Source organism: Rutilus rutilus, assembly GCF_951802725.1.
Source record: "Rutilus rutilus genome assembly, chromosome: 18".
Taxonomy (NCBI): domain Eukaryota; kingdom Metazoa; phylum Chordata; class Actinopteri; order Cypriniformes; family Leuciscidae; genus Rutilus; species Rutilus rutilus.
Genome location: NC_140231.1, coordinates 33,850,901 through 33,863,400, shown reverse-complemented (window position 1 = coordinate 33,863,400; position 12,500 = coordinate 33,850,901). Strand labels below are relative to the sequence as shown.

The 12,500-nt window shown below is 34.0% G+C and overlaps 1 protein-coding gene across 4 annotated transcripts in view; it reads left to right on the top strand.

Annotated features, from left to right (window-relative positions):
* Positions 1 to 12,500, top strand: part of wdr7 (WD repeat domain 7) — a 116,204-nt gene that overhangs the window by 10,040 nt on the left and 93,664 nt on the right. For all 4 annotated transcript variants that reach the window (XM_084387188.1, XM_084387186.1, XM_084387187.1 and 1 more), the window contains exons 9-13: positions 851 to 953; positions 6,019 to 6,166; positions 7,976 to 8,224; positions 9,621 to 9,841; positions 11,656 to 11,851. In XM_084387188.1, the coding sequence (XP_084243314.1) occupies positions 851 to 953; positions 6,019 to 6,166; positions 7,976 to 8,224; positions 9,621 to 9,841; positions 11,656 to 11,851 (917 nt within the window). The remainder of the gene's footprint in view (positions 1 to 850; positions 954 to 6,018; positions 6,167 to 7,975; positions 8,225 to 9,620; positions 9,842 to 11,655; positions 11,852 to 12,500) is intronic.

The window sequence follows — 12,500 nt, the reverse complement described above, 5'->3', positions numbered from 1 at the left end:
ATAAAGTCGCAAAGGCTGTGATTTAATTAATCATATGCACTGCTTGTTTCAGAGTGAAGCGCGTCACTGTGTTCATTTATGCGTGAGCATCTTATGATCCAGTGCTTTCAGAGTCAGTTTGCAGTAAAAATGTGAACAAAGTCTTGTAAATCTTGTTATTAAAAAGCACTTATACACGGGTTGTTGTCGACAAAAGAGAAGCTATTAGGGCTTTCTGCTGTTTTCCACATTTGAAAATCAAGAAATTAAGAAAGCCAACAGCCATAAATATTAGTATTGTAATTTTACAGTTAAATAAAATCATTTTTGCTATTATTAGTGTCATTTTTTTATTAAAAATGATTGAAATGCTTATTTTTCTTATTTTGTTTTTATTTTTTATTTTTTTATTTAATTCTACTACTGCTACTACTACAAATAATGATAACAATTAGTATTTTATAGTTATATTGAGGCATATATTTGTTACATCTAATTGTAATATATATTTTTTTTTATCAGAAAAATCGCAATTAGATGTGTTCCCCCTGAATCATGCAACCATACACACACACACAAACTATCAACAAATATCCACTACAAACTACAAATATATTACTACATACTTGGAAACTATTAACACATGCACACTTGCAAATAACCACACAACTACACACACACCTACTACATATTTACTATCTGCGAACATATGACTTACACAAAACTTACCTATAAGTTACCTAACAGCACACTTTCAAAACTAACAATAGCCACACACTCACAGACTGTAAAACATCCAGCTATGACACACACACTACCATCCTGTGGGCTCAGAGCTTCAGCCCTTTAACAGTATCTGTGTGTGTGTCAGTTGTCTTCCGGCCAGCGAACACTTCCGCAGCAGCGTCGGGAAGAAGCCGGAAGGGTCCATCCCTCCTCTGGTGTACAGCATAGCCGACCGCGCCGACAAACAGGTCAGACACACACACACACACACAGACACACACACACACACACACTCACACTCACACACACTCACTCACGCTCGCACACACACACACTCACTCTCGCACACTCACATATGCACACACTCACACATGCACAAACACACTCATTCACTCTCACACGCACACGCACACACACACACACACACATTCACTCACGCACACACACACACACACACACACACACACACACTCACGCACGCACACATACACACACTCCCGCACGCACGCACACACACTTTTGCACACACACACTCACGCTCGCACACACACTCTCTCTCTCTCTCTCTCTCTCTCTCTCTCTCTCTCTCTCACACACACACACACAATCATGTGTGCAAATGCATTGATGCACACAGGATATGCAGTGGAATAAATGTATGGCAGACTTCACTTTATCAATTACAAATTGATTGGATTTGTGAAAAGTGGGCAAGTGCAAACCAGCCTTAAGTCAGGTGGTTCAAGAGGTTCAAAACTACAAGACAAACATTTTGATAAAAGATTATTTGTTTAATAACATCACAGATGAGTCATTCACAAGCAGGAACTAGAAACACGAATGAAGAAAGTCAGTTTTGATTTCATGTGACTAATTCTCAGCCAATCATTGACTTTTAGTTCAGTTTCTTTATAAATAAACCAAGTCCAAACTTTTAAAGGGTAGTTCATGTTGAATTCGTCTTCAGTTTGTGTTCTGTCAATATTTGTTCCTGTTAGTCTGTTCCTGTGTATGTTTATGTGTCACCAGTACAGTAGTTTGTGTCTGTGTTTGATTTGATTATGATTTTGCTCTCTGTCTGTTGTCGCCCCCCCGTCCCTTGTCCCAGCCGGAGGAGGGGTGGGAGGGGCCGTGTGTTGTGGTGCGTCTCCCTGACGACGCTCCCGATCCCGAGCTCTACTCTCCTGAAATGCAATTCCTCCAGCGGCCTCTAGAGGCACCAGTAAGCCCATCCCACAGCGAGACGCAGGCGCACACGCCAACAGCTCTACACGCATGTTTATATATGCGCCAGGCATCCAGTCAAAGAATACTGACATACTTCATTTTGATTGTGACTATTTTGTTTTGGCAATTGTAAATAGGGCTGCACGATATTAGGAACAAATATGTGTTTCTGCGATATGAGGAAACACAGGAAGTTTCACCAGATGACTCGAATAGCTCGATTTGGGAAATAATAAATCGTTCTAGAATGATTGGGGTGATTTTGTTTTGGGAAGTTTATTCGCATAGAAATTTAAAAAATAAAAAATAAATAAGGTTGAATAATTAATTAATAATATTTTTATATATTTTATTAAATAATACAGAATAAAATTAAAGATCTCTGTTTAAGGCTGAATTATTTGAGATTTAAAAAAAAAAAAATTGGTTCATACTTGGATTTACTTTTAACAAGAAGTAAACATAAAAAAAAAAAAAAATCTCTTTCCGCTTGAGTTTTCATAGGTTACATAAAAATAATAATAAACATTAATAATAATGTGTTATATTATAATATAATATATATATTATATAAATGTATTTTATATATATATATATCCTGTATATATTATATTATACTACATTTTATTATATTTTGTATTTATATATTTATTAGGGCTGTCAAAATGATTAATCACAATTAATCACATAAAATATAAAAGTTTGTGTTTATATAATATAAGTATACATCTATATGTACACACTTATATTGTGTACGTGTGTATGAGTATATTTATACACACACGCACATACTGTATATATAAATATAATAATATATAAACATATATAAACAAACAGCACTATTTATATATTATATTACTATATATTAATATATTATTATAAAAAATATTAAAAAGGAAATATATTGTAATAATAGTTTTGTCCTGTAAATTAAAAAAAAGAGTAATAAAATGTGTTATTTTACTGTAAAATTACTAATATGTGCATCTTAATTTCTCCATTTTCAAATGATATATCATCAAACTTTTATTTTGACAGGTTGCTGGCAAATAAATAAATAAATAAGTGCTGCCGGTTTCAGAGTTCAGTTGTTCATTCACACGCTCACGAAACAACTTGATTCATAGGAAACCAGACTCTGACACACATGAGCTACACGTGTGTAAATGACGTGCTTCACTCTGAAACCAATCGCACAAATACTGTATTTACTTGATTAAATCGCTTGACAATCACACTGAGCCATATTGCGATATCGATTAGAATTTTTATGTATTGTGCAGCCCTAAAACATTCCACACAGGATTTGCATCTGTGAATATGATTGGATGTCCTGAGAGCTCCCTGTGGTGTTCCCGCCTCCGTTTTGCTGTCACTCACTCTGATTCGCTAAGTCTCATGCTCCTCCCACTAAAACGACCAATCATTGACTTTCCCCTCACCCGTCTTCACGCGGTGAAGGTGCATGCAAAGTCCCAGAGCTTCTTTACAGTCGCTTCTGCTTCTTACGCTTGTTTTCTCGTCTGTTTTAGACAGATGCATTCAATTAAAAGGTTCATGTCGTTATTTTAGTCCTTTTAAGATCTGAAACGTAGTGTTACACAAGTAAGTTTGTCGTTGACTAGTCGCTCTTCTGTTTCTTTGGCTGATGTTTTTGTGTTTTTCCTTTGGTTTGAAGTGTGCTGGTGTGTTTTTAGCATGTTTTAATGTGGGTTTAATAATAAAAGAAATAAAATTTGAAATTATATTATTTATTTTATATACAAATTTTATGTGTAAATATAAAGACATTTTAATTAAGTAAATAAAATGTGAAAATTATTTATATATATACAGTGAGGAAAATATGTACAGTATATATGTATATGTATATGTATATATGTGTATATATATATATATATATATATATTAAATCAAATAAGAATTTGAATGTGTATATATACATTTTAGTTTTTATATTAAATGATTTTTATATATGTATGGGAAAATTTGAATTTATATTATATATATATATATATATATATATATATAAATAAAGTTTAAAATATGAATATATATATACTTTATTGATTTTTTATTATAAATAAATTAAAAATAAAATAATTAAAAATAGGATTAAATGTATATAAATAGTGTCTTTTGGTTTAAAGTGTGCAGTGTGTGTTTGTTGCATGTTGTTTTGTAATGTGTGTGTGTGATTTGGACCTGTGCGCACACACTAGTGTATTTATTAAGGAAAGCTCATCGGTGGCACTTTGCACTGTTCTCAAAATAGGATGCTTTGAGAATTCAGAGGACAAACATCAGTAGTGTGTGCATCTGTTTTATACATTTAGCCATTTAAAAAGGCCATTTCAACATCAGTCCATCCCACTTCAGACTCTTGACATGGTAAAATATGCAGAGGAATTGAACATGAAAACATCACTCTCACCATCCTAATTTATATGACAGATTGTTCCTCTGGAATAACATGCACGCTCACAATAAGACCAAGAACATATATATTTAAGTAATTTGATATGATCATATTTGAGGGACCCCCATCCTAAAGCTAAATATTTTCATGTATAAATATGTCTGAAATATTATTTGAAAATATTTAGTTTCTGTTAATTTACATGATTACGTTTCTACCCGCTATAGGACTCTACTTATAAGTGTATTATTTATTTATTTGTGTATTTTGATATTGAATTTGATATTGAATTGTTATTGTTTATTTGGTACGATAAGGTTCCGTTTGTTAACATTAGTCAACTACTTTAGTTAACCTGAACTAACAATAAAAAATAATTATAAAGCATTTATTAATCTTAATTTCATCATTTATTAATACATAATTAAAATCTAAATCTATTACAATTATTTAATGGATATATATTATGCATTTATTTATTTTAGTCTATTTTTATTATGTTTTAATCAATATGTTTTAATCAAATATTAATAATGCATTTTTTTATTTTAATCCATTTTTATTATGTTTTAATCTATTTTAATCAAATAGTTATGTATATATTTTTTAACTGAATTTTAATTGTGTTTTAATCTATTTATTCTAACCTACTTTTATTATTCATGTATTTTAATATTATTATTAATATTTTTATTATTTTTATAAATCGTATTTATATATTTATTCCTTTTGATCTTTTTTAGTTTTTTTGTTGACTTTTTTTCTTCTGTTCTCCACGGACCCAAACACCCCTGGAACAGACTAGCTTTAAATCCGCTGTAACTCATTGTGGTGAAGAAAACGACTCCATTTCGCGTCCATTTCCCGTCGATACGTTGGTGTCGTCACTAGAATGGCTGATGTCCCTCATGAACCTGCATGAGGAAACAGATGCTCATGATTAACAGCTCCAGCATCCATGCGCACATCCAGCGGCTCAAGAGTGTGTGTGTGAGTGAGAGAGTGTGTGTGTGCGCCCATTTGTGTGTGAGTGTGAGTGTGAGTGTGTGTGTGTGTGCGTGCGTGTGTGTGAGTGCATGTGTGTGTGAGTGTGAGTGTGTGTGTGTGTGTGTGCGTGCGTGTGTGTGAGTGCATGTGTGTGAGAGTGTGAGTGTGTGTTTGAGTGTGAGTGCGGGTGTGTGTGCGTTTGTTTGTTTATCCTCTCTGCTGTGAGTGTGTGTGCGTGTGTGTGTGTGTGTGTGTGTGTGTGTGTGTGTGTGTGTGTGTGTGTGTGTGTGAGTGCGTGTGTGTGTGTGTGTTCATCCTCTCTGCTATGTGTTCGTGTGTGAGTGAGTGAGTGTAAGTGTGTGTGTGTGCGTGAGTGTCTGCGTGTGAGTGAGTGAGTGAGTGTGTGCGTGTGTGTTTGTGTTCGTATGTGTGCGTGTGTTCACGTGTGCGTGTGCGTGTGTGTGTGAGAGTGCGTGCGTGTGTGTGTGCAGTGACTCGTCCTGAGCTCAGGCTGTTGTGCAGATGTTGATGTGTGTGTGTGTTTGTATGTGTTCATCCTCTCTGCTGTGTGTGTGAGTGCGTGTGTGTGTGCAGTGACTCGTCCTGATCTCAGGCTGTTGTGCAGATGTTGATGTGTGTGTGTGTGTGTGTGTGTGTGTGTGTGTGTGTGTCTCCCGCAGCTGCTGATCTGTCCCCCGGTGACGCGCTTCTTCCTGGGCCGCCGGGAGCCGCTCCTCAAGCTGCTGCTGCAGGGAGACTCCGCGGGCCGGCTGACGGTGTGGAGCGTCCCGGAGAACACACCCTCACACACACTCTGCTCCGCCACAGGTACTCACGGCAACCCGACTGACTCGCATACTGTTCGGCAAATATCATTTCTCACAATAAACAGTAAAACTCTATGCACAAACTTTTTTATTTATTTTTCCCACAAACTGTTAATATATATATATATTTTTTTTTTTTACTAAATTAAAATTTTAAACAGTATTGTAACTTTTTTTTTTTTACTTTTTTTTTTACTTTTTTTACTAACTGAATATTTTAAACAGTATTGCAACTATTAATTGAACTTTTTTACAAACAATATTTTAAACAGTATTGTAAATATGTTGAAACTTTTTTTTTTACCCACAAACTGAATATTATACATGCTATTGTAACTATTTTAACTAACAAACTGTGATTATTATAAACCGTATTGTAACTATTTTTAAAAACATTTTAAAGAAAAGAAGTGTGGAAAAACACTTCAGAGTAATTATACTGTATGCAAACAGCAGTAGATGTACAGTTGTGTCTTGCCTCAGTACAGCGTCTCCCTCTGCTGAGTGTGTTCAGTAGTTCTCACACGAGCACAGAAACACACTCGTGTCCCTCATATATGATGCGTTTCCCTCGCAGAGCTGCCGGTGTCGGCCAGCATCAGTCTCCAGCAGCCCTTGATACTGTATTATTAACTGAATATTTTAAACAGTATTGCAACTCTTTTTAAAAACTTTTTCACAGGCTAAATATTTTAAACAGTATTGTAACTTTCTTTTTAAAAACTTTTTTCACAAACTGAATATTTTAAACACTGAATATTTTAAACAGTATTGTAACTATTTTTTGAACTTTTTCTCACAAACTGAATATTTTAAACAGTATTGTAACTATTTTTTGAACTTTTTCTCACAAACTGAATATTTTAAACAGTATTGTAACTATTTTTTGAACTTTTTCTCACAAACTGAATATTTTAAACAGTATTTTAACTATTTTTAAAAACGTTTTTACTAACTGAATATTTTAAACAGTATTGTAACTCTTTTTTTACTTTTTCTCACAAACTGAATATTTTAAACACTGAATATTTTTAACAGTATTGTAACTATTTTTTCTCACAAACTGAATATTTTAAACAGTATTTTAACTATTTTTAAAACGTTTTTACAAACTGAATATTTTAAACAGTATTGTAACAATTTATTTTACTTTTTTCACAAACTGAATATTTTAAACAGTATTGTAAAAAAAATTTCTACTTTTTTCACAAACTGAATATTTTAAACAGTATTGTAACTATTTTTAAAAACGTTTTTACAAACTGAATATTTTAAACAGTATTGTAACTATTTTTTGCTTTTTCTCACAAACTGAATATTTTAAACGTAACTATTTTTAAAAACGTTTTTACAAACTGAATATTTTAAACGGTATTGAAACTATTTTTTTAACTTTTTCTCACAAACTGAATATTTTAAACAGTATTTTAACTATTTTTTTAACTTTTTCTCACAAACTGAATATTTTAAACAGTATTGTAACAATTTTTCTACTTTTTTCACAAACTGAATATTTTAAACGGTATTATAACTATTTTTAAAAACGTTTTCACAAACTGAATATTTTAAACAGTATTATAACTATTTTTAAAAACGTTTTCACAAACTGAATATTTTAAACAGTATTGTAACTACTTTTTCTCACAAACTGAATATTTTAAACAGTATTTTAACTTTTTTTTTTTTACTTTTTTCACAAACTGAATATTTTAAATGGTATTGTTGCTACTTTCTTTCACAAACTGCAGTATTGTAACTATTTTAACGATTTTAAAGAAAAGAAGAAACATATGATGCGTTTCCCTGGCAGAGCTGCCGGTGTCGGCCAGCATCAGTCTCCAGGAGGCCTTTGATAAGCTGATGCCATCTCCAGCGGGCATCATTGACCAGCTGAGTGTCCTGGCGGGCTCCAGCGCCCCGGTGAAGGTCACCGCCAGCGTCTACATCCCGTCTCAGGGTCGGCTGGTGTGTGGACGAGAGGACGGCAGCATCATCCTGGTTCCTGCGACGCAGACGGCCATCGTTCAGCTCCTGCAGGGAGAACACATGCTGCGCAGGGGTGAGACTCAGACATGTTATAAACACTTATATCCCCAAGAAATTGCAAGCTGAATGGGATCAGTGTATAACAAACAAACTTAACAAAATCAATCCTGTGGTTGGTGCAAAACACTGTGCCCATTTTGAAAATCGCTGGGATCATATTACCTGTAATATTATCATATTAACTTTGTCATATTAAATTCTGTTAACGGCTAAAGATCCTCCTTTATGTATATTAGCATATTTTCATGGACTGTGATAGATTGAACTCTGTTAGAGTTCTTTATTTTTCAGTTGACTAAGATTTTATCTAAGATAACATTTTAAAATCTATTTTAATCATTCCTTTTTAATCTCTTTCTCGCCATGAATATAGCCGGGGTAGCTGGCATGGCGTTAAACTATAAACAAACAAACATTATAATATAAAAAATGTATTATTTATGTATAATAATAAATTGAACATATTATTATTATTATTATTATTATTATTATTTATGTATTTAATATATATATCTATATCTATATATATATCTTTTTATTATACAATAAACCAGTATTGTTTTTATTTATTTAAAGTGTTTCCTCAATATTAACACACTATTATTGCTATTAATATTACTATTATTATTATTATTTTATAATATATTAATGTGTAATAATATATTGAATATATTATTTTTTATTTATACATTTCATGTATAATATATATGTATATCTTTTTATTTTGTATTTTTATAACAGTATTGTTAACAATAACCAGTGTTTTGTTTTTTATTTTTTACAGTTTTTCCTCAATATTAGCTCACTATTATTGCTATTATTACCAGTATCGTTATACATATGAATAAATAATATATTATTATTTGTAGTTTATGCATGTAATATTTAATATGTACAATATGTTAATATATTTTTATTTTATAATGTATTATTGCTATTATTATATTATAGTATATATATTAATAATGTCTAATAATATATTGAACATATACTTTTTATATTTAATATTTATGTTATATATAATTATATATTTTTATTTTGTAATCTATTTTTATTATTAACAGTATTATTAACAATAACCAGTATTGTTTCCTCTATATTAGCACACTGTTATTGCTATTAATATTACCAATATTATTATACATTGTGAATAAAGAATATATTATTGTTATTATATATTATTAATAGTATTGCATTTTTTATATTTTTATTTTGATCATTATTATTATTATTAGCAACTGTATAATCAGCAACTGTATAATCTGCAACAGTGTTTTCTCCAGAATTATGACTTTAATGTCACTGCACCCCCATAACAACATGCTAACAATAACTAGTGTGTGTGTTTTTATTGTTTCTTCACTGTATCTGTGTGTGTGTAACGTGATTCTCTCTCTGTGTGTGTGTAGGTTGGCCTCCTCACCGCACCCTCAGAGGTCACAGGCACAAGGTCACGTGTTTGCTGTACCCGCACCAGGTCTCGCCGCGCTACGACCAGCGCTCGCTAGTGTCCGGCGGCGTCGACTTCTCCGTCATCATCTGGGACATTTTCACGGGCGAGATGAAGCACATCTTCTGCGTGCATGGAGGAGAAATCACACAGCTGATCGTGCCTCCGGAAAACTGCAGCGTAAGTTTCCTCAACAATATAGGTGAAGTCAGAGGTGTGTGAAAGTGGGTGGGGCTTATTGGTCCTGATGCTTCCTCTGATTGGTCGAGGATGATGACTGTAATCAGTCTAGATGAATACCTTGTCACTTTATTGTATGACATTTTTACTGAATTTGTCAAATTTTGATGAATATATCAAAGAGAGATGAGAAACACTTCATCGGCACACACATAAACGCAAAGGTCTTCACGGCAACCCTTCAAAATAAAAGTTCTGTTTAACTTGAAGAAATTGTGACAGAAAAATTAAACATATTTCATAGGGCCCTAAAAATAAGATTTTTGTTAAACTTTTAATAAATTGATGTTGAATTGTATGTTTCATGATTTCAATTGATAAGACATGCTTTTTGATTATTAAAAGTTAATTAAACCATTAAAATGGATTCCAGAAACATATTTCATAGGGTCCTAAAAATTACATTTTTGTTAAACTATTAATAAATTAATACAATTATTAATTAATAAATTAATAAAAGTTTCATGATTTTAATTGATTAGACATGCTTTTTGATTACTACAAATGTGATTCTTTTAGTCCCCCCCCCCCCAAAAAAAGGAATCCAAAAAAAAAAAAAAAAAACGAATATGGGAAAGAAAATTAAACTGATTTCACAGGGTTCTGCGAAACTGAATATCATCGCCTGTCAACACGCACACAGAGAAAACTTCACCCAAAAATGAATATTCTGTCATCATTTACTCACCCACACTTTTTTCCCCGTAAAGGTTCCTCTCTAGACATTGAAAAGTTCATCGGCGCTAGACGGCTGCAGAATTTCTAATCTCTGAGTCTCACCTTGGTGACCAATTAGACAGAAACGTCCAGCACTAAATGTCAGGCTCCGAAACGCCATCAAAAGAAAAGCCTGCGCCGTTACCATGGAAACGCTTCGAGTCTCCCTCTCTTAAGTCCTGTTTGACCTTTCCTGCAGGATTTGTTGTGTGACGCAGTGACCTTACGTGAAGTGGGATGCTCTGCTTTTTGATTCGAGTCGCACTGATATCATTTCCTCCTTCATTGTTGGCAGGTTTTGACTTCTCCGTTGTGTTTTTTCCACATGTTTTTGGCATTTCTCAATTCGCCAGCAGCAGCCGTTTCATTCAGTGGGAATAAAGCGAGACAGGATCGATCGGAGAGGCTCTGTGTGGGGTTTTAATCTTTATTATGAATGAAAATCTCGCCATAATTTAGCTGGTGCTTATTACATGCTCTGAAAGAAACTTTAAAGTCCCCCTGTAGGCAATCATTTTATCCCTTAAAACTCATCTTTGATCACCAAAATTACATATTTAAACCTTTTTTCCTAGAAAAAAATGCTTTATCTCTTAAAATATCTTGAATGTAACTCGACACCCTTGTCTCATTAAGTATGTGCAGTTCTATGAATATGCAAATGAGCCCCGCCTCCACTCACTCAGCTCAGAGATCCACTGGTTGACGATCACACGTTGATCTGATTGGTTACAAGGTAGTTTGTGACGTCAGAAACACCAGCGATTTCAAAGCGTGTTTTTGAGACTTGTCTTTGGTTCACTAAAAATACTCAGCAATGCTGTCGACTTATGAATTTACACATGGTTTGTCTTAAAGCACATTAAAAACACCACATAGACACATGAACAACATTAAAAGCTGGATTTTACAACTTACAAAGGAGACATAGTACAGAGTTATTAATTGAATATGAATTAGACCCATCATTCTTGACCAATCGGAGACAGCATCTGTGCCTCTAAGCCCATGGTGTTGTGTTTCCTCTCTCTCTGCAGACGCGCGTGCAGCACTGTGTGTGTTCGGTGGCCAGCGATCACTCCGTGGGCCTGCTGAGCTTGAGAGAGCGGAAGTGCATCATGCTGGCCTCCAGACACCTGTTCCCCATCCAGGTCATCAAGTGGAGGCCGTGCGACGACTACCTGGTGGTGGGATGCTCCGACGGCTCCGTATACGTGTGGCAGATGGACACGGGTGACTCCCCTCTCTGTTTAACAGATTTCATTGGACTGTCCTGGGTTTAATACAAGTAGAATGCTCTTTTATGAAGTTAGTTCACTTAAAGGGTTAGTTCACCCAAAAATTAAAATTCTGTCAGTAATTGCTCACCCTCACGCTGTTCCAACCCCGTAAAGCGCCTTTCAGACAGGACGTGGAATGCGCTGCGCTGGCCGCTGGGTTCGGCGTAGCCCTTCAGATACAAATCGTTTTACGCTACGCTGGCCAAAGTAGGCGGAGTTTTCAAAACTTTTAGCGGGAGTTCTATACGTCTAGTTATTTTGATTGTTCCTCCTTGTATAGGCCGTATAATACATGCTTATTTTGCAATTGCATATTTACTTTGCAGTTCAGGAGGAAAAAAAGGCTTTTAACAGATGCTGCCCGTGCATATGTTCTATGTATAACAGATCTATCTAGTGGTCGACCGATATTGGTTTTTTGATGGCCGATGCCGATATCTTAGAGAGCAGGGTGGCCGATATAAAGCCGATATTTTTATATATATTTATTTTAATCAATATTTAATAAATTATAAATAAATTAGAAAACAAATCTTTAAATTAAACATGCTTTTATACTTTAGATGGCAACTTCTTGAATCTGCAATCCTATTACAGTATTT